Source organism: Euleptes europaea, chromosome 20 (assembly GCF_029931775.1).
Source record: "Euleptes europaea isolate rEulEur1 chromosome 20, rEulEur1.hap1, whole genome shotgun sequence".
NCBI lineage: Eukaryota > Metazoa > Chordata > Lepidosauria > Squamata > Sphaerodactylidae > Euleptes > Euleptes europaea.
Window position 1 is genome coordinate 7201542 of NC_079331.1, and position 26482 is coordinate 7228023.

The 26482-nt window shown below is 49.2% G+C and overlaps 1 protein-coding gene across 5 annotated transcripts in view; it reads left to right on the top strand.

The window, feature by feature from the left end:
- CELF6 (CUGBP Elav-like family member 6) overlaps nucleotides 1-12051 on the top strand; it is a 115036-nt gene extending 102985 nt beyond the window's left edge. For 3 of the 5 annotated variants that reach the window (XM_056865959.1, XM_056865960.1, XM_056865961.1), the window contains 7 exons: nucleotides 3725-3868; nucleotides 4859-5003; nucleotides 6485-6634; nucleotides 7816-7878; nucleotides 10374-10454; nucleotides 11305-11448; nucleotides 11894-12051. In XM_056865959.1, coding sequence (XP_056721937.1) covers nucleotides 3725-3868; nucleotides 4859-5003; nucleotides 6485-6634; nucleotides 7816-7878; nucleotides 10374-10454; nucleotides 11305-11448; nucleotides 11894-12021 — 855 coding nt within the window. In that variant the 3' untranslated portion in view covers nucleotides 12022-12051. The remainder of the gene's footprint in view (nucleotides 1-3724; nucleotides 3869-4858; nucleotides 5004-6484; nucleotides 6635-7815; nucleotides 7879-10373; nucleotides 10455-11304; nucleotides 11449-11893) is intronic. The other 2 variants (XM_056865962.1, XM_056865963.1) reach the window with 2 other exon arrangements.
- The last annotated feature ends 14431 nt before the right edge of the window (nucleotides 12052-26482 follow it).

The window sequence follows — 26482 nt, forward strand, 5'->3', positions numbered from 1 at the left end:
TATGGCACGGCTCCAATCGCGAACTGATCGTCACCTGTAAGCTCAATCTTTAAGGTTGCCAGGTATCAACCCAGAGATCTTGCCTGTGTTGTTTTTTTAAATGAATGAGAGAGCGTATCCCCAGATATGGAGTAAAATATGATTTTGTATATCTGCCCCTCCATGGAGAGCCAGTGTGGTGTAGCGGTTAAGAGTAGCAGACTCTAATCTGGAGAACTGGGTTTGATTCCCCACACGAAGCCTGCTGGGTGACCTTGGGCCAGTCACAGTTCTCTCCGAACTCTCTCAGCCCCACCTGCCTTACAAGGTGTCTGTTGTGGGGAGGGGAAAGGAAGGCAATTGCAAGCCACTTTGAAACGCCTTAAAAGTAGAGAAAAGAGGGGTATAAAAACCAACTCTTCTTCTTCCCCCAAAAAACCCCAATAACCTCAAAATGGTCTAATGAGGACTGAATATGTGTCAAGAGCCATGAGTGTTAGGCGCAATGGAGAGGCAGGCTATCAGTCCTTCTAAGTTTGATATTGACATACATGACATACATGAAACTGCCTTATACTGAATCAGACCCTCGGTCCATCAAAGTCAGTATTGTCTACTCAGACCGGCAGCGGCCCTCCAGGGTCTCAGGCAGAGGTCTTTCCCATCACCTCCTTGCCTAGTCTGGAGATGCCAGGGATTGAACCTGGGACCTTCTGCATGCCGAGCAGATGTTCTTCCACTGAGCCACAGCCCCTCCTCTCAGATAGCTGGCCTTTCTCATTGCCTTGTATCCGGTGATGCCGGGGATTGAACCTGGAACCTTCTGCAAGGAAAGATTGTGCTCTACCTGTGAACCATAGCCCTGTGTCATTCATGCCTTCTCGCCCAAAGTTGCCGTCGCCGCTCTTGCAAACCCGCTCACCTCTGAATCGGGCACGTGCAAACCGGCTCCGAGTTGGCCCTTGAATAAGTTCAGGGGTGATCTAAGAATCTCGGATCGTTCGAACAGGTTCTCTGAGGCAGATGGCAGAGCGTAGCCTTGCCCTGCAAGACTGCGGCGTTTGGAGTTTCGTTTTGTTTTCCAAACTCTCCGCAAAAGCAATCTCCATCGGCAGAGAAACTGGACAGGCGTAGAGAAACTGGACAGGCGTAGAGAAACTGGACAGGTGTAGAGAAACTGGACAAGCGTAGAGAAACTGGACAGGCTACAACATGGGCTTCCCCACCCCCCCGGCCCCATCCCTTCTTCACAAGGCCGTGCTTTCTCCCTAACCCAATCATTGGCTAATCTATCCTCCCTTTGATTGGATCAGAATCTCAGGGATCAAATCACTTGTTGTTAAAATAAGGCCGGGCCCATTCGGTTTTCTTCCGATCGGCCGCTTGTGCTCTCCAGGCAGGTGTTGGGAAGTAATTCAGTCAGCAGCTTGAGAAAGCGGCCATTTAATTAACAGCGAAGGTCAGAGTCCCGAACGAGAGCCGGGGAGAGAGGCGAAAGAGCCACGGGGAGCAGCCCGGGATGACTGACGGGTGCGGCATTGATCGGCGATGGCTCCTGGCAGGGAGGCTGGAGCCGGAGATGAACTCTGCCCTGGTTTGGCGGTCCCGACATCTCCGGGGGGGAAGCGTTGTACACGCTAATGGTTATGATCTCACTCTGTTGCATTCAAAAAGGGGTGGCCGAAGCCTTCGCACCTTTTTGGCTCGCCCGCCCTGCATCTTTTCGAGGCAATCAAAGGTGAGGGCGAGTCAAAGCAAGAACTCTCTGGGGAGGGGGCCTCACGCAGCAGGAGCTGTTCCTCCGCCACAAAACCTCATCAATCCAACAGCGGGTTCTGATCCTTCCTGGGCAGAAACCATCGTTTGAAAAACGTTGATTGGGGTCGCCAAAGTGCGCGGCGCTTTACAGACCAAAAGAACCCTGCTTGGAGGAGATTACCGTCTAACATTTGAGGCAAAGGAGATAACTTAGAGACCTAACCACACTGGCCATTTTTTGCCCTGACCTGGATGGCTCAGGCTAGCCTGATCTCATCAGATCTCAGAAGCTAAGCAGGGTCGACCCTGGTTAGCATCTGGATGGGAGATCACCAAGGAAGTCCAGGGTCGCTATGCAGAGGCAGGCAATGGCAAACCCCCTCTGTCTCTGCCCTGACCTGGATGGCCCAGGCAAGCTTGATCTCTTCAGATCTTGGAAGCTAAGCAAGGTCGGCCCTGGTTAGCATCTGGATGGGAGACCACCAAGGAAGTCCAGGGTTGCTATGCAGAGGCCGGCAATGGCAAACCACCCCTGAACGTCTCATGGCAGGAAGACCCATGAGGGGTCGCCGTAAGTTGGCTGCGGTTTGACAGCACTTTCCACCACCACACAATACTTTGCTTATGGGTCTCCTCCCTCTGACCACGAATGCCCTGATCCTATCAAACAGATGTGTGCTGGGAGTCCCAGAACTGAATTCCCAGGTGTTCGGGGATCTGACTTGGGTTGGGGACTTAAGCCCTCTCCCCTTGCCATTTTCCCAATCTGAAAATCCCTGGAAAGAGCTGCTGTTTGCCCAGTCGGAGAAACTTATGTGTACTGATGGGCGACATCTAAGGACCAATGGTCTGACTCGATGTAAGGTGACTGCTGCTTATGTTCTTATGCTCACTTGAAGTTGAGCTCCAGTGACAGCAAGGAAAGGCAGTTGGATGTAGCTCAGTGGAAGAGCACCTGCTTGGCATGCAGAAGGTCCCAGTTTCAATCCCCAGCATCCCCAGTTCAAGGACCTCAGGTTTCAGATATTAAGAAAGATCTTTCTTTGCCTGAGAACTAGGAGAGCTATGGCTGAGATTCCCCAGGGCAGGTGGGCCAATGGTTTGATTTGGTTTAACACACCACTATATGGTCATAATGTGTGGAAGGGTCATGGCTCAATGGCAGAACACTTGCTTTGCTTCTAGATGGTCCCAGGTTCAATCCCCTGCATCTCCAGTTCAAGGATCTCAGGTTGCAATATTTGGGAAGAACCTTTCTTTGCCCGAGTCCTTGGAGAGCTTCTTCCAAGCAGTACTGAGTTGGGCAAACCAACAGGTCTGACTCAACCTGAAGCCGTTTCATAGGCTTGTGTGTGCTCCTCGCTGGACCCAGGGCATGAAATGAGCACGTGAAGCTGCCTTCTGCTGACATGGGTCTCTCAAGGTCAATATTGTCTACTCTGTCTGGCAGCTGCTTTCTCAGGTCCCTGGTAGGGGTCTTCCACATCAAACGAGCTTTTAAACTGGAGATGCCAGGGATGGAACCTGGGACCTTCTGCACACAAAGCATATCCTCTACCACCAATCCAGGGTCCCACAACATCTGTCCTCTCGCCATGCCTCTTCATGTTTTGTTGCCGCTGTTGCACAATCATGAACACTTGAAGCTGCCTTATACTGAATCAGACCCTTGGTCCATCAAGGTCAGTATTGTCTACTCAGACCAGTATTGTCTACTCAGCAGCTCTCCAGGGTCTCAGGCGGAGGTCTTTCACATCACCTACTTGTCTAGTCCCTTTAACTGGAGATGCCAGGGATTGAACCTGGGACCTTCTGCATGCCAAGCAGAGGCTCTACCACCAAGCCACAGTCCCTCCGTGTTGGCCATTCTTCTGGAGGTCTTGGCACCCTGCGCCAGCTGCCTTTGCTGCCTGTGAGGAGCCTTGGACGCAACCTACCCCACTCTCTTTTGTTCCTGCCTCTCTTTCTCTCTTCCCCCCCTCGCCAGGGAGCTTCCTCTAGCCTGGTCGTGAAGTTTGCAGACACCGACAAGGAGAGGACCTTGCGGCGGATGCATCAGATGGCCGGACAGCTGGGGATCTTTAATCCAATGACGATCCAGTTTGGAGCCTACGGGGCCTACACACAAGCGGTAGGGGAGGCTGCCTGCCCAGATGCCAGGGTGGGAAGGCAACGTAACACAAACAACAGCCTAGGTGGATAGAAAAACTGTGAACAACTTTACTAATGCTCTGGCGGCAAAGCAAATAAGGTCCAATATGGTTGCTAAGAGAGCTGAACCTTCCGGTTGACTTTAATGGTTGCTAGGTCCCATTTGAAAGAGCCTCTTGGCGCAGAGTGGTAAGCTGCAGTACTGCAGTCCAAGCTCTGCTCACGACCTGAGTTCGATCCCGACAGAAGTCGGTTTCAGGTAGCCGGCTCAAGGTTGACTCGGCCTTCCATCCTTCCAAGGTCGGTGAAATGAGGACCCAGCTTGCTGGGGGTGAAGGGAAGATGACTGGGGAAGGCAATGGCAAACCACCCCATAAACAAAAGTCTGCCTAGTAAACATCAGGACGTGACGTCTCCCCATGGGTCAGGAATGACCCGGTGCTTGCATCTTTACCTTGTGCTATTACCTAAAGAAAGAAAAGGAACAAAAACTATCTATTATTGACTTTTCTGACAAGCAAAAGTCTGGATAATTCACCTGCAAAATACAACAACCTTTTGTCAGCAATTTCTCACTCCTATAAAAGAAGGAAGAAAAATTGTATTTGGGTATGTTGAGCTTTAAGAATTGTATTAGCTGGGCCTTGCAGACGGCCTTTGTAGTGTTAATGTTGGTGCTTGCTTTGAAAGCATATATCGGTGAATAGAATTAGCTTAGTTTAGTTAGTTAGCCAGCGCATTGCCATTTCTTTGTAGCATTATTCAACACTTGGGCAATTGTGTTTCGCATACCGACCCTAGAATGGCCCACCTCGCAGGAGCGTTGTAAGGCTTGCTGAAATAATTTAATCGCAAAGCTTGCTTCATTCTCATGTGCCTTCTCTTCCCCCGCCCTGTTGACCCCGCCTCCTCCCCGCCTCCTCCCTGTCTTCCCCTTCTCTCTCCCCACGCCTGCCTTTCTTTCCTTAAGATAATGCAGCAGCAAGCTGCCCTAATGGCCGCAGCACAAGGGACCTGCCTCAACCCCATGGCGGCCATTGCAGCGGCTCAGATGCAGCAGATGGCCGCCTTTAACGTCAGTGGGCTGGTCGCTGCTCCCATGACCCCCTCATCAGGTACGTGGGGCTCAGGGCTGACTCTGGGGGGGCTGCAAAACACACCCAGGTGCTGCCGGCACCTGTAGAAATGACCCCACCTCATGGGGTTTTCAAGGCAAGAGAGGAACACCGACGCTAAATATTACTGTCATTTCTACAAGACTGTAAAGGTGACCATCCTTTCCTTTCCTTTATCCCTTAGAAGCTCCTTGATCCATTGATCTTGAGCGGCGTAAATCTAATGTTTGAGGGATATAAGGACTGAAACAAATCTTGCCCCTGACAATGTAGCCTTGGGATCCCTGTCGCTTAGTAAAAAAGGCATTATGTCAGGCACAGAGGCATTAGATTTATATGTTAGAAGGGGAGAGAGATAACGTGATCGGAGTTCCTCATAAAAGCGGCATTCCAAGAGGGCTTGAGCTAAGGAATCGATAGAGCCAGAAGAGCAAGGACAGGTCCTGTCTGGGTATGGTATGTTCAAAATCCTGCCCTGCATAACCATAGAGGGGTTAGCATTCAGTCTAGCAAAACAGAAAGACGAGGAGTTGTCAGGTAGTAAGCATAAGCGGGCAAACTGCATGGTGGTGGTATTCCGAAAAACTGAAATGAACAAACGCAGCGAGCACGGAAAGTAGTGCTGTTGTAATCAAGCTCTTTAATGCGCTTTTTAATTTTGGTGAAAGCTTCCGTTTTCCCAACATCTAATAACATAGAAGCCCAACAATGACAATTTCTCATCTAAGATTTTTTTCCCCATTTAAAAGGATTTAAAGGGTCGTGCTTCAGAGAAGCTAGGAGCCCCTCAGTGCTAAAGTGCACCTTAAGTTGTAACTGAAAGGCGGGTAAAGGTGACCAGAATTAAGAAAACAGACCAGAGCTGGCAGGTCGTCTTCTCCCCCTGGAGGATTACTTTCCTTCCTCCTCCATTCTGTTTGCACTGATATCAAGCTATTAATGTGGGCGCCACCGGAACAGCAGGGGGAAATGCAGACATAAGGACATGTTGATTCAAGGGGAGAAGCATCTCACAGACACGGTAGTTGGTGTTATATTCGTATTAAGGAATGCCTGTAGCAGCCAAGGGCATTTCCAGGACTCCTTGCGCATGCAGAATTCTGCACACACAGAGGAGGAGGAGGAGGAGGAGGGAGGATTCTTCTTCTTCTTCTTCCACCTTCCCTTCTCCTCCCCACAACAGACACCCGGTGAGGTGGATGGGGCTGAGAGAGCTGTGACTGGCCCAAGGTCACCCAGCTGGCTTCGTGCGTAGGAGTGGGGAAACCAATCCAGTTCACCAGATTAGCCTCCGCCGCTCATGTGGAGGAGTGGGGAATCGCACCTGGTTCTCCAGATCAGAGTCCACCGCTCCAAACCACCACTCTTAACCACTACACCACGCTGGCTCTCACACCACGCTGCCTCTCCCAGAACCCCTGATGCTCAAGCTGCAGTCGGTTGGGATTCCCAGCACTGCAATTTGTCCTCCTCTCTTTCAGGTACAAGCACACCTCCAGGGATCAGCACAGCTCCCGTCCCCAGCATAGCCACACCCATCGGGGTGAACGGATTCAGCCCTCTCCCGCCACAGACCAACGGGCAGCCAGCATCGGAAACGATTTACACCAACGGCATCCATCCCTACCCAGGTAGGTCTTTTGGGGAAGGACAAGGAAGGGCGGGGGGGAGGCCGTCCTTTTGACGGGAGATGCCGGGGGTTGAACCGGGGACCCTTCCGCATGCCAAGCAGGTTCTGTGCCATTTTGCCGTGGCTGCTCTGTCTGGGGTCATAGCGGCCGTTCCCAACAGGCAACGCTCTTGCCAGATGGGCAGTGCTCAAGTGTAATGCACAGCCGGTCTCTTAGCAATGGGAGAGAAGAGGCCAAAGCCAACCTGAAAGTCAAGTTGGCCCTAGTTAGGCAAATAGCAGCTCCTAGAGGCCCTTGAGGGTCCTGGGAAACGGAATGGAAATGTTAGATTGTTTTTATAGTATGTTTTTATGGCTTGCCACCCTGGTGACCCTAAGTCAGGTGGAAGGGGGGTGTTAAAATGTTTAAAATAAAGAAATAAATGGGGGCTGTTAAACTCCTGCTCCTCCACAGGCCCCGATCCTAGCCTCCGCCACTTGCCATGCCCGCTCTTGCACATGTGGAGCGGGAGATGCCAGGGATTGAACCTGGAACCCCCTCTGTGTGTCCCAGAGGTAGAGGCTGGAAAACGAGCACACCTTCCCCGTTTGGAAGAGTCACAAGGCTTAGAGAAGCTTAGGAATCCAACGGAGCAATCCTATCCTATTTAGAGGAGGGGCTGTGGTTCAGCGGTAGAGCATCTGCTTGGCATGCAGAAGGTCCCAGGTTCAATCCCCGGCATCTCCAGTTAAAGGGAAGAGGCAAGTAGATGATGTGAAAGACCTCTGCCTGAGACCCTGGAGAGGCGCTGCCGGTCAGAGTAGACAATACTGACTTTGATGAACCAAGGGTCTGGTTAAGTATAAGGCAGCTTCATGGGGATAGGCCATGGCTCAGTGGTAAAGCATCTGCTTGGCATGCAGAAGGTCCCAGGTTCAATCCCCGGCATCTCCAGTTAAAGGGACCAAGGCGAGTAGGTGGTGGGAAAGCCTGAGACCCTGGAGAGCGGCTGCCAGTCAGAGTAGACAACACTGACTTTGATGGACCAAGGGTCTGACTCAGTATAAGGCAGCTTCTTTTGTTCATTTCTAAGGAGGTGTCTGGTGAGTTTCACCTGACCCCATGCTGCTCTGACAGGGGTCGTCTTCTGGTTCTCCTACCTTACTTTTTCTCCTCCTTCTTCCCTTCTTTTCTCTCCCCAGCTCAAAGTCCCACTGTGGCAGATCCTCTCCAACAAGCCTACGCAGGCATGCAGCACTATGCAGGTCTCAAACTTTGCTTTGCTTGTCCCTCCACACCACCACCCCATACCACCCTCCGACATCACCACCCTCTTTGTCATTCCCTCTTTCCCCACATCTCTCTCTGTCTCTGTCTTTCCATGGCATGCGCAAAAAAAACCCCTTTTTGCTGCAGAAGAGCTTTTTTAGGGGTAGGAGGAAGGGAATGGGGAATCCCACTGCAGAAAAGGGACTTGTCCCGTTGGGAGCTTCCGCAGGTGGCGGTTTGATGGATGGTCAGGATGGTCAGAGACATTTGCTAGCGCTGGTTTAAAGGCGTCGTCAAATTATGCTTTGTGCTGGACTGTGGAGATGGGATGTGTAGGAGCCCTGGGAGATGTCCTTGCTGGAATCTATAGGGGTGACAATCTTGTTGGACGCTGTGCATGCCACCTCATTGGGAAACTGCAATCGTGGGTAGACAGTGGAATCTCAGAGGGAGTGGGTGTCGCTAGGAAGCAAGGGGGTGGGGCTTTATCATCTTGCATACTTCCTTGTCATTCCCCCGCCCCCGCCCCAAATGTGGCTAGCAGAAACATGACATTCTTTGTAAATATCAGCAGTTTTGCTCTGTTAATGTAATTCATGTAAGTCTGAGCCACATTGGTCCTTTAACATGCCAGGAAAGTCCCTGAGCAAATCAGGATGGTCAGAAGCAAGTCAAATTGAGCTATGGGTGTACTTCGGGGCTTGCCGACCCAGACCCAGCCATTGTCAAAAAGGCTGCGTCACAGGTTTGGGCCAGTCACCTCCCGCAGGACAGTCAGTTCTGCAGGGGCCGTTTAGCAAGGCTTGCTCTTGCTCCGCCTTCACATCCCAGCATACCTCTGATGCAGGCTGCAGAATGGAAGTAAACCTCAGAGACAGCAAAATCTTTGAAGCCCAGCAGCAAGGAGGCAACATTAAGGGAAGGCCTCGGCCTCTATGCCCTGTGGTTGGCCCTCCAGAGGAACTGGTTGGCCCCTGCGTGAGACAGGATGCTGGACTAGATGGACCACAGGAGGGCGGATTTTGAACTTTAGGAGAAACTTCCTAATGGAAAGACAGCTAGATTCGAGTCTAGCAGCACCCTAGAGGCTATCAAGATATTCTGGAGATGAGCTTTTGAGAAGCAAAGCTCTGTCCGTCAGATACCAGAGACAGATTCGACGAAGGGACGTTTGACTCTTGTAAGCTCAGACCCCCCAAAAATCTTGTTGGCCTTTAAGGGGCTGTTGGACTGGCCCAAGATTCCTACACGGGATGCAGAGTATTTATTCAAAACAAAGTGCAAAGATTTTAATAAACAGCAATTTAACTTTGGGACTGATAAAGGCACGAGACACAGTTGACGGCTATCTCCGTTATTATTTAACATAGCGCTGGAGGTGCTGTCAAACAAGATTGGACAAGACCCAAGAATTAAAGGATTATATGTAGGAGAAGAATTCAAAATGAAAAGTTATTTTTTAAAAACAGTATATTTATTAAAATTTACAATAATACAGCATTAAAAATGAAATTCTTTCCAAGCAAACATTGACCAATACTTATAAAACCTATGAAACAATCAATCTCTTTGTAAACCAACAACAACAGAATCCAGACTTTTAAGCGTGTTCTCCATCCTGCTGATTGTGGGATCCCATATTCCGTCTAATTCCTCTGTGTTTTTGTTCTTTTGATAGCAAGTCAATTTGATTAAAACATAAATCTCCCTTACTTTGTCGAACCAACTATTTTAGTTTGGGGAGTTTGTTCCTTTCCGATATCTGGCAAAAATCTATCCTTGCTAATGTTAACATATGAAGGAATTCTTAAAAAATGAAAAGTTATGCAGATGATGCGTTGTTGACCATTTCTAACCCTCAGCAGTCCGTTGGTTATTTAATGCAACAAACTGAAGAATTTGGGAGGCAGTCTGGATATATGATTAATAGGAAAAGGTGGTACTGGACTGGAATCTAGCTGTTCTACTACATGCCAACACAGCTCCCCTCTTCCTAATGGTAGGGGTGGTTAGGGGTACTTGGGGTAGGGCAGTTCCTCAGTGGAGGTTCCCAAACAGAGCCTGGGGGGGTGGATGTGTCTCAGTGTAGCAATTTCTGCACTGTGCAAGGAGGGCTGGACTAGATGACCTTGGTGGTCCCTTTCAACTCTATGATTCTGTGATTCTAGGTGAGGTAGTTGCAAAGCTATTGGCTGATACTGATCCAAAGGTAACCCTCACCGTGGCAAAATTTTTGTCTATGGCTTTTAATGATACTTTCTTTTAACTGCACTGCTGTATTTCTGTATGTTTGGTTGCTGTCTTTTGGATTTATTGAATTTGTCTCGCTCAGGACCTGTTGGTCCGCGAGCATAAAGAACAGAATAAAGGAAAGGCTGGACTAGTTGGCCTCTAGTGGCCCCTTCTGACTCTGCGACGTCGCCGAGGAACGTTGCCCGAGGTGGAGGCTGGCGCCGCGTGTTGCCCTGACCACTCTGCCTTTGTGTTCCAGCAGCATACCCAGCCGCCTATGCACCTATCAGCCAGGCCTTCCACCAGCAAGCTCCGATCATACCCCAGCAGCAGAGAGAAGGTGAGGAGGAGCAGTCAGGATGGGATGGGTGGCGAACATTTTAACGGTTTTGGTTTGATTGCGTAAGAAATTGCTTCTGCCTTGCGCCATTGGGTGATGGGTCAAAGTCATGGGTTTGTAAGCTGTAGCTCGTATTCCCTTTTACTATGTATGGGTGTGAAAGCTGGACATTGAAGAAAGCTGATAGGAAGAAAGCAGATTCTTTTGAAATGGGGTGTTGGAGGAGTGTTACGGATACCATGGGCGGCCAAAAAAACAAATCAGTGGGTTCTAGATCAAACCAAGCCTGAACTGACCCTAGAAGCTAAAATGACTAAACTGAGGCTATCGTATTTTGGTCACATTATGAGAAGGCAAGAGTCACTGGAGAAGACAGTCATGCTAGGAAAAGTTGAGGGCAGCAGGAAAAGAGGAAGACCCAACAAGAGATGGATTGGCTCTATAAAGGAAGCCACTGCCCTCAGTTTGCAAGACCTGAGCAAGGCTGTCAAAGAGAGGACATTTTGGAGGACTTTGAGTCATAGTGTTGCCATGAGTTGGAAGCGACTTGACAGCACTTAACACACACACACAGCTCTATAGCAGTGATACTCATTCCAGAGGACGGAGAAAGCCATATTCACGATGGGTGGTGGAAAGCGCCGTCAAATCGCAGCTGACTTATGTCGACCCTGTAGGGTTTTCAAGGCAAGAGATGAGCAGAGGTGGTTTGCCGCTGCCTGCCTCTGCCTAGCAACCATGGACTGTGGCTCAGTGGTAGCACATTATGAGAAAGGGGTAGAAAATGACATCCGTGATCTGTTTGCTGACGTGCCTTTTTTCTTCTGTGCGCTCACCGACGCTGTCCTAGGTCCTGAGGGCTGTAACCTCTTCATTTATCACCTGCCCCAGGAGTTCGGGGATGCAGAACTCATGCAGATGTTCTTGCCTTTTGGCAACGTCATCTCTGCCAAAGTCTTTGTTGACCGTGCCACCAACCAAAGTAAATGCTTTGGTAAGTACCAAGCGTACTGTGTTCAAGAATCTCTCATCAGCTGCCGTACCTTAAAGACCAATAACAAAACAAACAAAATGGTCTCCTTTTTTTGACAATAAAAAATGAACTCAGCAAGGCTGGTTGTTTCCTCTTGTGATCTTCAGAACACCCTGGGTGGCCAGTAGCCAAAACTGGACTTGATAGATATAATCCAATGGGTTTTTAAAATATTACGGTGGGTGCTTATGCCTGAGGAAGAGCTTTGTGAGATGTGGAAGCCTGCAGTGCCCCTGATAACCAGCCAGCTTGAGGAAATATAATTTCGCTTAAGAGCTGCCGTCTCCGAGATGCTCGCAATGAGACAGCCGACAGGGGTGGGGGGTGTCTCTTTGGTGCTCACAGTGCTGAATCTGTCTCCTGCCTTCTCCACCCCATCCCTCCCCCAACTTCTTCTCCCTCCCAGGTTTTGTCAGTTTTGACAATCCAACTAGCGCTCAGGCGGCCATTCAGGCCATGAACGGCTTCCAAATCGGCATGAAGAGGCTAAAGGTCCAACTGAAGAGGCCAAAAGATGCCAACCGACCCTATTGACCCCTGCTCACCTTGGCCCTGGAAACAGGTAAGACGGATTCGTTTGCAGGAAACCATCTCCACTTACACAGCCAGGTATTTTTTCAAGCTGATCGCAGGGTGGAGGGGGGGGGGAACACAGCCAAACCACCCAACCAATTCACCTTTTCTTTTATATTTTGTTCCCTCCGGGCCCGTCCACGTTGCGCCTCTAACCCAACCAAGCCCATCATAGCTCCAAGATGACCCCCTGAGTGGCCTAGCCACCCTCTAGCTGTTATGGGAGGCCCAAACAAAAAGCCCTCCCTCCCAAATTATCTGCAACTGTAAGTGACTCTCTCATGTTGTCATCGGGCTCTCCGATGATGCCATGTGGCCGGTTGTAACCTCGTTGCATGATTTGACGTGGATCTTTCTCTCTCTCTCTCCCTCTACTTTCTGGTTTGTTTGTTTGTTCTTAATTTAAAAAAACCAGTTCTCTACCCTATCTTCTCTTTTGGCGGTTGTGCAGTGCCATAGCGATGCCCGTGGTGGATAGATTTTGGAGTGTTGATGGGTCAGTCTTTCTTAGCCATGGACTTTCTGAACACATCGATCTTCATCTTCTCCTCCTTCTCTGTCCTCTCTGTTTGTGCTGTGGCGATGGTGTATATTTTCCCTGTGTGTTTGCTGTGCGATTTACTGGGGAGGGTGAGGGTTGCCAGGTCCCTCTTTGCCATCGGCCGGAGGTTTCTGGGGTGGAGCCTGAGGAGGGCAGGGTTTGGGAAGGGGAGGGACTTTCATGCCATAGAGTCCAATGGCCAAAGCGGCCATTTTCTCCAGGGGAACTGATCTCTTATCGCCTGAAGATCAGTTGTAATAGCAGGAGATCTCTAGCTATTACCTGGAGGTTAAGCAAAAATCAAGCACAGATACCTTTAGACAAGCTGGATAAAGATAATGGTATCAAGCTCAAAATGGTATGCAAAAGTGATATATTATTTACAAGTGCAGATGTTATACAGAAGTGCAAAGAATATGTAGCATAAAGCTACTCAAAGAAAGCAAATAATTTTCAAAGGTAAGTACAATGACTTGTAAAATACTTTCAAAGGTAAGTACTTACAAGTCATTGTACTTACCTTTGTAAATAATATATCACTTTTGCATACCATTTTGAGCTTGATACCATTATTATTACCTGGAGGTTGGCAACCCTAGGGAGGGGGGAACCATGGGAGTAGGGTTGCCAGGTCCCTTTTTGCCACCAGCGGGAGGTTTTTGAGGTGGAGCCTAAGGAGGGTGTGTTTTGGGGAGGGAAGGGACTTCGATGTTAAAGAATCCAATTGCCAAAGCAACCATTTTTCTCCAGGTGAACTGATCTCTATCGGCTGGAGATCAGTTGTAATAGCAGGAGATCTCCAGCTAGTACCTGGAGATTAAACCAAATCTGACACAGAAAGCTACACAAAAGATACGGCTGTGCAAAACTGTATATTACGAACAATGAAACCAAAACACATGTAGGCATATGAGCCAACACACAATACAACTATATACACATCAAAGATTCACATCCGTTCACTATCTGGAAAAAGTCCCTTCTGTTTAAACCACAGGAATTGCTGGTGAGTAGAAATGCCAGGAAAAGTGGAGGGCAGCAGGAAAAGAGGAAGACCCAACAAGAGATGGATGGACTCAATAAAAGAAGCCACAGCCTTCAGTTTGCAAGATCTGAGCAAGGCTGTCAAAGATAGGACATTTTGGAGGACTTTCATTCATAGGGTCGCCATGAGTCGGAAGCGACTTGATGGCACTTAACACACACACAGAAATGCCAGAAGAACAGCACGAGAAGACGGCCGTTTCGGGTGTCTTCGTCAGTTCCACTTCAAGCATCTTCACCCGCAATCTTTGATGTGTATATGGTTGTGTTGTGTGTTGGCTCATATGCCTATACGTGCATTGGTTTTATGGTTTGTAATATAGAGTTTTGTGCAGCCATATCTTTTGTGTGGCCTTCAGATTTGGTTTAACTACTTATTGTACACGGAGGTGTCATATTTCTGTTAAGTACCTGGAGGTTGGCCACCCTACATGGGGGAGGCCTTAAGAAACCAGTCCCCGTACAAGAAACAGAAGACTTGAGGGCCCTTCTTTTCCAACAAGGGTCCCTGACCCTCTTGAAGACGGTGGGCGCTTTTGAATGTGGAGGACAGGAAGTGGCCGCTGCCACAAAAAGGCTGCAGTGCAGGCCAAGGCCAGTCATAAAATGGCAGGAGGTTCCAAGTTAAGTTCTCCTATGATGGAGGCAGCTGTTTCTAGGAGGGTGATTTCTCCAAACCCAAAGTTGATGCCAGACTCCAGACTCAAAGTTGAGGTTTAGTCCTCTGTAAAATAACTAGACTATCATCGCTGCACATTGTCCTTCCCCACCTTTAATTATAAGATTTTCCATTTTATTTACAGCTCGTAGCCATGGCTCATCTAGACTCATTGTATCCCCATTTTTCCGAGGCATTTCACTATTATATTATCTTTTCCACCAAACCTTGGGCACCCAACTTTTGGTTTTTAGGTTGGGTTTCTTCCCCCCCCCCCCCCCCGTCCCTATTTTCTGAATACAGAATTCAGCATCCTGAGACTCTCAGTATCTGGGCAATTTTAAAAAGGCCGTAGTCCTGTGGGCTGCAAAGAGTGGTCTAAAAGTACAACATCTGGCCAAAGCTTCCAAACCAGAATTTCCAGTGTGCCGGATGCGGGGTGGGGTGGGGGTGCTTCATTATGTAGCCGTTTGTCATTAGATGGCAGTCTTAATGAGCCCCATGGAATAACACAGGACATACTTCTGAGTCGAAAGGAAGTATTACCCAGGAGCTGGGTATGTTTAGCCTGAAGAGGAGAAGACTGAGAGGGGATATAATAACCATCTTCAAGTACTTGAAGGGCTGTCATATAGAGGAGGGTGCCGAGTTGTTTTCTGTTGCCCAAGGAGGCCAGACTAGAACCAGCGGGTTGAAATTAAATCAGAAGAGTTTCCGTCTAGACATTAGGAAGAATTTTCTAACAGTTAGAGCGGTTCTTCAGTGGAACAGGCTTTCTCGGGAGGTGGTGAGCTCTCCTTCTCTGGAGGTTTTGAAGAAGAGGTTAGATGGCCATCTGTCAGCAATGCTGATTCTGTGACCTTAGGCAGATGATGAGAGGGAAGGCATCTTGGCCATCTTCTGGCCACTAGGGGGGTGGGGGTGGGGGGAGGTAGTTGTGAATTTCCTGCATTGTGCAAGGGGTTGGACTTGATGACCCTGGTGGTCCCTTCCAGCTCTATGATTCTATGATTCTATGATTTCTTTACACAACAAGTGATTAAAATGGGGAATTCGCTGCCAGAGGATGTAGTGATGGCCACAGGCTGAAAAGGTAAAGGTCCCCTGTGCAAGCACTGGGTCATTCCTGACCCATGAGGTGACGTCAGATCCCAACGTTTAGTAGGCAGGCTTTGTTTACGGGGTGGTTTGCCAGTGCCTTCCCCAGTCATCTTCCCTTTACCCCCAGCAAGCTGGGTCCTCATTTTACCGACCTCAGAAGGATGGAAGGCCGAGTCAACCTTGAGCCGGCTACCTGAATCCAACTTCCGTCGGGATCAAACTCAGGTCGTGAGCAGAGCTTGGACTGCAGGACTGCGGCTTACCACTCTGCGCCACGGGGCTCTCACAGATGGCTTTAAAAGGGAATAAGACAGATTCATGGAGGTCTATCAGTGGCTATGAGCCATGGTGACTAAAGGGAACCTCCACATTCAGAGGCAGTCAACCTCTGGATCCCAGTGCCAGGAGGCAGCTTCAGGGGAAGGCCTCGGCCTCTATGCTCTGTTGTTAGCCCTCAAGAGGAACTGGTTGGCCGCTGTGTGAGACAGGATGCTGGAGCAGATGCACTGCTGCTCTGATCCAGCTAAGGATTTCTCCCTTAACCATGGGGAATGAAGCTCTTTCTCTAAATGGGTTTGATTTGCATAACTCTGGCCTTGCAGAATTTGGTACAATAGATTTTTTTTAAAGCAGCGAACATATGCATCCTTGATTGTACTTTCATGCCGTGCTTTCTGAGCGGGGTGTCTCCTGCATCCTTTCTGACTTTCCCCCACCCCCCGTTCTTGTCTTGCAGATGGGATGCCATGCGGCGTACGAAGAGTATTCCCCTTGTCCTGAGTGCAGAATCCAAACTTGTAACTCTCTTTCTTTGCAACATATCACGGAAGAAGAGGAGGAGGAGGAAGACGAAGAGGAGAAAAGGAAGCTCAGTGACAAAGAGAGCCTGTTTGGTTGTACCTTTTTTTTTTTACTTTCCAAAATCAGTTGGGGTTTTGTCTCTTTAAAGGCAGATGGCGACCTAAGAAGGGCGATGTGACAATATTGGATGGAAGGAAAAGAGGATATTTGCGGATCCAAATCTCCAGGACAGAAGAGGCCGTCGGAGAAGACTTTTTTTTTTAAAAAACATCCCTCGCGACTCGGAGGGATGGGATATTTTGCAAGAGGGAAGGTCGCGGGCAAGGAAGCCTGCTGGTAGGACCAGCCTCTCAGAAGCACTTGAACGATACTAGAGACTTCAGAAGAGCGAGGCCAAACAGATCTAAACCAAAGCTGGTGGATTTGGAGTAGGCTTATTATGTTTCACCTGGGAAATGCTTTGTTTTTAGAAAAAAGAAAAGGGTAAGAGGAAAAGAAAGGGGAGGGGGATTTTTTTCCACATCTGTTTGGGAAAGAAAATCGAAAAAATGCTAAGAGGATGTTGAACTTAACAGAAGATTATATATATAAATAGGTCTATATATCTATATCCCACGGATCGGGGAAGGCCGGGGAGTTTCTTTTCCCCCTTTCTCGCCCGGCCGGGGAGACTGGATTAACTTCTTTCAAAGTCATATCATTCCTTAGTGTTTAGGGACCAAAGGACTAATGCTTTTTTAATATATATATATAAATTAAATAATTTAAAAAAACAAAACGACAAAAAAAAAGAGAGAGAACCGCGACGCGAAACTCAAAGAGGTTTAAAAAGCAAAACGGGGGGTGGGGGGGGAAGCTTCATGTCAAAGCCGCAATTGTTCCGAGAGGAACGGCAACTCAAGCAAAAGCAGATTTTTTTCGCTTTGTACGCAGCGTAGCCAGGACCGGTGGCCTCGTGATCGCATTGCATTTATTTTGGGGGCAGGGAGTCCAGGAGAGTGGAGAAACTGACCGGAGGGGCTGCTTTGGGCGAGCCGACCATTGTGGCCAATCTCCCCTTCCCTCTCTCCAGACAGATGGGCAATTTTCGGTAAACGGGAAGGAAAGCGGGCAGGGGGGACACGAAATCGCAGCCCTTGATCGGCTCCTCTCAGATATTGAAAGTCAACCGCACCAACCTGGGAAGAGAGATGGGATCATAACCCTTGGCTTACAGGACCAGTCCTGACTCACCAGCCATGCCAGGATAAGGAAATGGCGCCGCTCGATCCATAGCGACTGCCCGCTGCCTATGAGATGTCCCTCCTCTTTTTCGGCGGGCTTGGGCCGAATGGTTCAAGCTCCGCTTCCCTCCATCCTTCTGAAGGGAAGGGTGGGAACCAAGAGGGCAGCTGCATATCTGACTCTGGTCCCCTCCCTGCGTGTCTTGCCATAGAACAGAATGCGCAACGAGAATTGGCAGCGCCATCCTAAGCAAAGAGGCACCCTTCTAAATCGATTGGGTTTCGGTGGGCTTAGAAAGGTGGAACTCTGTTTGGGACGGCACTGTTAACCACTCAAGAGGGAAGCCCAGTGTAAAAACAAGTGTTTTGGGTTTGGGATTGCGCTGGGAAGAGGGGACTCGAGGAAAAAGTTTGTCCCTGATCCCGGTCAAGCGTTGCTACGCAGTTAACATAAAGCAAAGCCGAATGCTCAGGCCAATACGAGAAGCACCAAGCAGACCGATTATGCCTGCGCAGATGTTACGGGCAACAGTCAGCAGATGCGATGGAAGTGATCCGATGTTAAGGAGCAGCCCTGGGGACGAGACCCTAGCTTGCAAGAGCGGAGCAGGCAATTCAGCGCCAGGCGAGCGGCTGAAGGAACAAGGACTCATTCCATTCCTTTCTAGTGCCAAATACCATAAGCCTGAAGGTGAACACTGCCAGTCATATTAGGAATAACCACAAGGAAGATCAGTTGCCCCCTGAAGAACTCTGCTCTTCTTTTTCGCGCATTACTGTGCCTATTCATTGCCCCCCTCTGCCACACATAGTACAAAAATGTCGGTCAGCCCTTTGCAGGCTCCTAGGGGGAAGCGGCATCAGAATCCTGGGTCACACGGGGACTTGAAATCGAGTGGCTCGGATTGGGATCGGACAGCCGCAGCACGGAGGGTCGAGTCGGATCCTCCCATGCCGCCAGCCCGAACCGAGCCTGCTGGGGTCCAGCTCGCACATAGCCACCTGCGGCCCGTGGGAACTTTCCCAGGAAATTAAAGCGCAAATCCACTCCTGCAGGAGTCGTGGTGAAGACTGCTGACAAATCTGCCTCCTAAGAGAGTGGGCAAGAAAGTGTAAGTCATGGTTAGGGAGTTTGCTGCTCGCGTCCCCCAGCCGAATCAGAGTAGGGCCCCAGGATTCCCTGGGCTCAGATCCCACCAGGCTGTTTCTCTCTGACCTCCAAGACAGCCACGACAAAAGCCCCAGTATTTTTCTCCAGACTCGTCCCCTGCAGTGCCTATATAGAATAATAGAATCATACAGTTGGAAGGGACCACCAGGGTCATCTAGTCCAACCCCCTGCACAGTGCAGGAAATCCATAACTACCTCCCTCTCCCCACAGCCCCAGTGATTCCATGCCCAGAAGATGGCCAAAATGCCCTCACTCTCATCATCTGCTTAAGGTCATAGAATCAGCATTGCTGACAGATGGCCATCTAACCTCTTCTTAAAAACCTCCTGGGAAGCTCACCACCTCCCGAGGAAGCCTGTTCCCCACTGAGGAACCTCTCTAACTGTTAGAAAATTCTTCCTAATGTCTAGACAGAAACTCTTTCGATTTAATTTCAATCCATGGGTTCTGGTCCAACCTTCTGGGGCAACAGAAAACAACTCGGCACCCTCCTCTATATGACAGCCCTTCAAGTACTTGAAGATGGTTCTCATATCACCTCTCAGTCTTCTCCTCTTCAGGCTAAAGTGATTTCTTCTCTATTCCCTGCGACAGGCCAGGAAAAACAGATTCCTCCCGGAAGCCAAGTGGCCTTGTATTTTGTTCCCTCTTGGTTCTACTTTGGGACTCAATCCAAGACCTGCTTGCAAGATTCACTTGCCTCGAAGGACCTAATTTTGAATAGCCCTGTTGGGATGGGTCAGATCAATTAATTTTATTAAGTACCCAAAAGGTTAAGAAAATATAAATAAAAGTTAAAATCCAAGGCCCAATGTTATACACTGTAAAAATTGTGTAAGTACAAAATATGTGACTTAGGAGGCTGCCTTATAGCTGAGTCCGCTCATTGTGGTTTGTCTGACTCAGCATGCCCTGCTCCGAGGCGTGGCGGTTCCCCAGGATCCTTGCAAACAGAGGAAGGGCTTTTTCCAACACCTGCTACCTGGGATCATTGCCAGAGGTGCAAGAGATTAATAACACAGTCCTGCTACTCAGTGCCTACACTAAGGTTTGTGTACGGGCTAACAGGGTTGCACAGTTCTGGTTTAGGGTTTAAATATTTGGACCATTTTGGTGGCGGGCTTTCATTTTTAGCTGCGCGCTCGGCCCTTGTGCTCCAGAGGTTCACTGGAGGACCGCCGGCACCTCTGCTGGAGCCGCCCGACCAAAGGGTGTCAGAAGTGGTGGGAAGAGGACAGAGATGGTTATTGCCAGACGGTGGAAGCACCCAGCTGCAGAGAGACTGTAGCAAAGGGTGCAGGTCTCACATGGTGCATCTCACATGCATTGGCAGAGTGGTGCGGTGGCCACCCCGATGCTTAACTGACATCTCCCACTCTTACAGCTTCTGCATCCCTGTTTGGAGGCCGGCAATTTTCCAGGGACCACTGCAAGAGATGCCCCAAGGAATATCAAATGCTCTGTAAGATCTCAAGTGAAGATCTCTTCCTGGCCTTCCAATGATCCTTTCAAAGAGATAATAAACTTTGGGCACCTCCACGCTTCTTACCGTAGAGAGCTTCATGTTCCCGTGTGACGGTGGCCTCCCTTGTTGTGGCCTTCTAAGACCAACCGATACCCGTTCCAGCTTCTTTTTTTATGCCTCTGTGAGAGGTTTTCTTGCAGGAGGCCGATACCAGCAGCTCCTGAGGTAGGACCAGTGCAAGTCTTCTTTGGAGACCCGCAAATCCAGAGCAATCTAAGCTGCTTTTCCCAGGCTTCTGCCTCCGTCGTCTGAAACCGCCAGCTCAACATCCATCGAGAGCCCCCAGGAAGACTTGAGTTCTTTTCTTTCTTCAGTGTGGTTGGCCAGATTGTAAAAGGTTCCTTATTCCATTTAATTATGTGGGGCCTTTTTTGCTGTGAATTCCGCTCCGAATCGCCCACAGATCCAAAGAGGGGTGCAGGTTCCCGTTATTATATTGGAGCACGGATCCGTTTCCAGCTCTGCGATGACATCTAAAGAGTGGCGTTTGGAGCGTGTCTTCACCCGTGGGCCTGATCCAAGAAGCCTGATTTGACTGTGGCCAGGCGCACAGATGTCCCAGGCTAGCCTGATCTCGTCAGATCTCAGAAGCTAAGCAGGGTCGGCCCTGGTTAGTATTTGGGTGGGGGACCACCAAGGAATGCCAGGGTTGCCGTGCAGAGGAAGGCACTGGCAAACCACCTCTGTTAGTCTCTTGCCATGAAAACCCCAAAAAGGGGTCGCCATAAGTCGGCTGCGATTTGACGGCACTTTACACACACGCACACACAGGCGCACAGAATTCTTGTTTCTTTAACTGGAGTGGGAAAAGGAGCATTTTTTTTTTTGCAGGGTGTCACTTTGTTGGAAGAAGAAAAGAAGGAGAACTTTCCATCCTGGACTTTCATCGAAGCGGCACATGCCTCATGGTTCTAATGTTAGATTGCCGGAGGGAAAGGAGTTAGGACTGGTTTACGCACACAGCAAAAAGGGGTAATATTCAGTCCCTCCTGCACTTTCCTTTTTAACTACTGGGAGTCTTTTAAGCGGGAGGGGAATGTTTCAGAATAGCATCCCGCCGCCCCCCGCTTGCAGTCTGAAATGGGCCAGCCCATCCCACCCACCTTGTTCCACTACACATCATCTCGGGGCTTTGGCAACAGCTAGAAGCCTCTCTAGGAACCCGTCATCCCTATCTATGATTCAGGCCATAGAACCGGTCCTTCGAATGCAAGAGCTTCTCTCTTTCTTTGCGCTGGTGTCATTTCGTGCAGGTTGGGATGCGACTTTCATGACTCTGAGGAGGAAGAGATCAGGGGGGAGGGATTGGGGAGCAGGCTTGGGTTAAATAGAAGATGGAGAAGACATGTGAAAGGGAGCCAGGATTTCCTCGCCCTCTTTCATGGCTCACATTCCCCGATGCGGTCGCTCGGCCACTGGACCTTTCTTTTTGCCTTTCTTTTTCTTTCTCTTCTAATTTTTATTTATTTATTTTTTTGTGCTTCACTGTTACATTTCCTAGCGGTTTAGAACAGAATGCTTTTTGTAGAGCGGTTTAGCGTTTAACCTAGGAGAGCCCTCCATTTGGAACGAAAACAAACCCTAAAAAAAAAAAGACAATCGACTTTAGTGTCCTTGTGAAAGTGACTTTTTTTCTATAAAAAAAAACAAAACAAAAAAGGCAAAACAGGAAAAAAATAACGTGACACGGAGACCCAGATTGGGGGGGGGGACGGGGGGGCACCGATTCGCTAGTGACATTTCAAATCACAGGCTGCTGTATGGAAAGGGGGGCAGGACGGGGTTATTGGGATCGCTGGCAGTGTGATAAAAGTTATGGCAGAGAAGAGGGACATGGGGGGGATGTTCTGGGGCCACAGGTGTGTGAGTGACCCACTCATCTGTTTGCATACTGCCAGCATGCAGTTGCGTTCTCACGAGCCGTCTTTGGAAAACCGGAGAGCGTGTCACATTTGGAGGAACAGGGGAGCGGGTTGCTGTGGAATCTGTGGTTTGGTTTTTGCTTCGAGGTGCTCCGGCCCTACATTCCTGCGTTTGCGTTACAGGGGAATTTCACACCCTGTTTGGTTGCCTTCAGCTAACAAACCAGCATGCTGGACCAAGAACAACCCACTCTCTCGGGGCAGGCGGTCTTGTTTGTTCCTTCTTGTATTAGGCAGAGAAACTTTCCCCACGTCGTTGTTTGCTTGTGTCGGGAATTCACTGTGTCCTAAGGATCTGCCTTCACGGTTAGGGTTGCCAACCTCCAGGTAATAGCAGATCTCCTGCTATTACAACTGATATCCAGCCGGTAGAGATAAGTTCCCCTGGAGAAAATGGCTGCTTGGACTCTATGGCATTGAATTGGACTCTATGGCATTGAAGTCCCTCCCCAAACTCCGCCATTGTCAGGCTCCACCCCCAAAAACCTCCCGCCGGTGGCGAAGAGGGACCTGGCAACCCTATTCACTGTGCTGCTAATCTGCAGATTTGTGACGATGCGGGGATTTATCATGGATGGTGTTGAGGAAGGGCGTAGGTAGGTAATGGAAGCAGTCTGTAGATGGCCAGCATCTCCAGAAGGTGTTGTGGCACCCGCTCATAGAGCACAGCCTTACAATTGGTTTCTTTTTTAATGACAATACCTAGAAAGGGCTATGGAAGTGTTGGCCCACAGGAGGGCGCTGTGTAGGGTTTTTGGCCAGGGCTGTGTTCTTAGGCCATTTACGCAGGGTCGGTTTTGATGCTCGCTCAAAGCTGCTTTTTTTTTTCAAAATCCGCCCTTTAGAATGACTATTCACGGTCCCAATGCAAGAGGAGAAAGTCAAACAAATTCCACCACCCCCACTCGCCTGCTTCTTCGTCTGCATAGCCATTAGCAACGGTCATTTGCATAGCTAAGCCTCGGCTGTGATTTTACATGGTTCCTTCAGTAAATGCCTCAATGCGGGGGCGGAGCAAATACAAAAGGTTGGTTAAAGAGGCTCTTAAGAAATGCAAAGCTGGCTGGAATGACGGTTCAGCGTGAAGAAATAAAAAAAAATAGGCGGGGCACTTCAGCCTGGAACGTGCTGCTAAATACCAAGCATAAACGGCTTTAGATTGCCTAATGCCTCCTTGCTTTTGGTTGTATATCCTATTTTGCTGGGTTGGTGTCAGAGGTTGGCACACCCGGACATCCGCTGGGGCCCCAGATGGGCCTACGGCTGCTGACCCTAGATCTGCCATACGGTCCCTGCCGCATCCATCCAAAATTGTTACAGAAGGTACCCAGTCCGACAGGGCAAGATCCGGATGCTTATCCCAAGGAGGGAGTAGATGGTAGTACAGTAAATCGGCACCATCGTCACGGATACCAAACCCATAGGGCTTGCCAACCTCCAGGTACTAGCTGGAGATCTCCTGCTATTACAACTGATCTCCAGCTGATAGAGATCAGTTCACCTAGAGGAAAATGGCTGTTTTGGCAAGTGGAGCATTGAAGTCCCTTCCCTCACCTGCCCTCCCCAGGCTCCACCCCAAAAACCTCCCACCAGTGGTGAAGAGGTACCTGGCAACCCTACAAATCCAGGATTTCTGAATCAACTTTCAAAAATGCCACTGTAGAGATAGAGTGGGAAGTGAGCAGCGATTAAGCACCTTGTACCCCAGAAACATCCTAAAACCAGGATCGGATCTCCTGCCTTTTAAAGCTTTTGTTGTTAGCAGCTGCTGGACGGTGGGGAAGGGGTTGTATCGGGGCCACAGTGCTTACGGAAGGAGGGTTTCCATTCTTTCCTCCTGTGCTGTTTTCCTGGTGTGAATCGCTCCCATCTGTTTCCCCTCCATAGGTGCCATAGTCCTGCTACAGTTCACACCTTGCTGCTATTGACAGGAAAGAGACTGGGCCGTAGAGGCCGTGCAACAAATCTAATTGCACCCAACACCTTATTTTTTGGTATGTGCCAAATGATTTGCACGTGAATCCAGTTGTAAGCTGGGCTGAAGTGGCTGCCATAGATTCAGTTTTTAATGGTCTCAGCCTTAACTGTAGGCAAGAAGCAAAATCCAATGGAGCTACTTTAAATGCAAGTGAGCAGCGCCTGAATTTTCGTTCTTCTGCAGACATCAAAAAATATTTTGACCAGTTTGGATTTCTGGCTGTCGATTCCTCCAAATTGCTGTGGGACTTGTAGGATCGGTGAGATGCCAATTTCTGGTACACCTAACTCTTAGCGCCGTCTGCTCAATAGCCTTCTATCTACATTTGAGGATTCTAGCTTGGACCAGAGTAGGGGGTCTAGATATTGAATCAAAAGCTGCCTTGAATGTGGGACTTGTAGATTTTTTAGACCGCTGGGTTGTTGTTTTTTTGTTAGAGATCCCCAGCCCTTCCTGAAACCACTGATTGCCAGGGTTTGGGGTTAAAAGCTCTAACACCTTAAATTTGTGATCGAGGAGGGATGACAACCTTATCTGTTTCAGCAACGATTCGGCCCAAGGCTCTTTCTCAACAAACTAAAGAGAAGCAGAGGGAAGGATTTATGGAACACTTCACCCCACTACCTTTGACGGCTTTCAGAGAGAATGAGACACGTTCATGGAGGATAGGTCCATCCATGGCTTAGTAGCCATGACAGTTACGTGGAACCTGCATGTTCAGAGGCAGTATACCTCTGAATACCAGTTGGGCAATAACAGAGGCAGGGTCTTGGCATTCTCAAACAGCCAAGGAGGAAGGGGCCTGTGTTTCTATTAACTGCAGTAAGGGCTAGGAGAGATTCTGCCACACCGCCGTGCCTTTCATTTCCTGCAATACCTTGGCCACCTCCGTTCCACGAGGTCAAATCCCCACAGCATCTTCTGTGGCTGCAGCAACTTTATTTGCCCTCTTGGAGCTAAGCCTCTGGTGCCAGCCATTACCAGCAACACAATCTCTATGTACAGTATTGGGGTGTCATTGTCAAAACGAGTGAGGGATGATTTACAGGGTAGCGTAGAGGAAATTAGCCCACTCGCTTGCCTTTTGGCCAATCAATCAAATTTTTATTTTGGTACAATATCAGCTCTGAATAAAAATCAAAGTTAAAATAAAATAAAAATTCTTCATGTGAAGAATGCCCCAACTCTCGCCAGCGCTGTGTGAATGGCAGCTGCTTTCTTTGGTGCGCGTGTGTGCAAAGAACCCGCCTTCCGTCTCTTTTTCACTTCTGTTCCATTTTATTTTTTACCACAGAAGCAGATTGTTGGGAGTAGGGTTGCCGACCTCCAGGTGGGGGCTAGAGATTCCCTGCAGTTACAACTGATCTCCAGGTGACAGAGATCCATTCCCCTGGAGGAAACAGCTGCTTTGGGAGGTGGGCTTTATGGCATTATGCCCCACTGAGGGCCCTCCCCTCCCCACACCCCGCCCTCCTCAGGCTCCACTTCCAGAATCTCCAGGAATTTCCCAAATTGTAGTTGGCATCCTTATTAGGGGGTGAGGGAAGAGATCCTTCCCACAACTTCAGTGAAATCCGTTGTTGCCAGGGTACCTACGTAGCAGAGTGGCAGGCAGGGCCAACCATGTGAGCTTGGATGCTGTAGGGTTATAGTTTTGCAAGTGATCTTTCTCCCCAAAAACCATATCATGGCAGTGGATCTGTATACAGGTGGGCTGGATTTGGGCCTGCGGCCCCCAACAGACTTGCAGATCACGAGTTATGTCCTAGGAGGTTGGATCATCTCACGGGTGAAGTCCTTCTGTGAACGGAAGGACTACTTCCAAGAGTGGAAGATCTTTTCTTTGTGTGGAAAGGCACCTGTAGGTCAAACCCTAGTTGAAGAACCGTGAGTCTGCTTGTGGACCAAGTCCTTGACTCATTGATGGACGGTGGGGAGGGCCTGTGGCTCAGTGGTAGAGCATCTGCTTGGGATTCAGAAGGTCCCAGGTTCAATCCTCAGCATCTCCAGTTAAAGGGACTAGGCAAGTAGGTGATGGGAAAGACCCCTGCCTGGGACCCTAGAGAGCTGCCGCCGGTCTGAGTAGACAATAGTGACTTTGATGGACCAAGGGTCTGATTCAATAGAAGGCAGCTTCATGTGTTTATGTGTTTGACTCCTTCTGTGAACAGAAGAAATCCTTCCACGAATAAGCGATACTTCCCTTGTGTGGAATGATACCTTTGGATCCAACCCTAGTTGACTTTGCATCCAACCCCTTAAGAATGTTGGCCTGGGTGATATTCATGGGAACTCTTGGTAAACGTCTCCTCGCTGTCTCCAGACCCAAATGTGACACCCTTTCTGCTGCATCTTCCTTTGACTTATGCTCCTTGTGACGGCCAGCTACCCACAGCAGCTGTATATAACAAGATTACTTAAAAAAACCCAAACTGGATTTACTTAATTTATAAATTA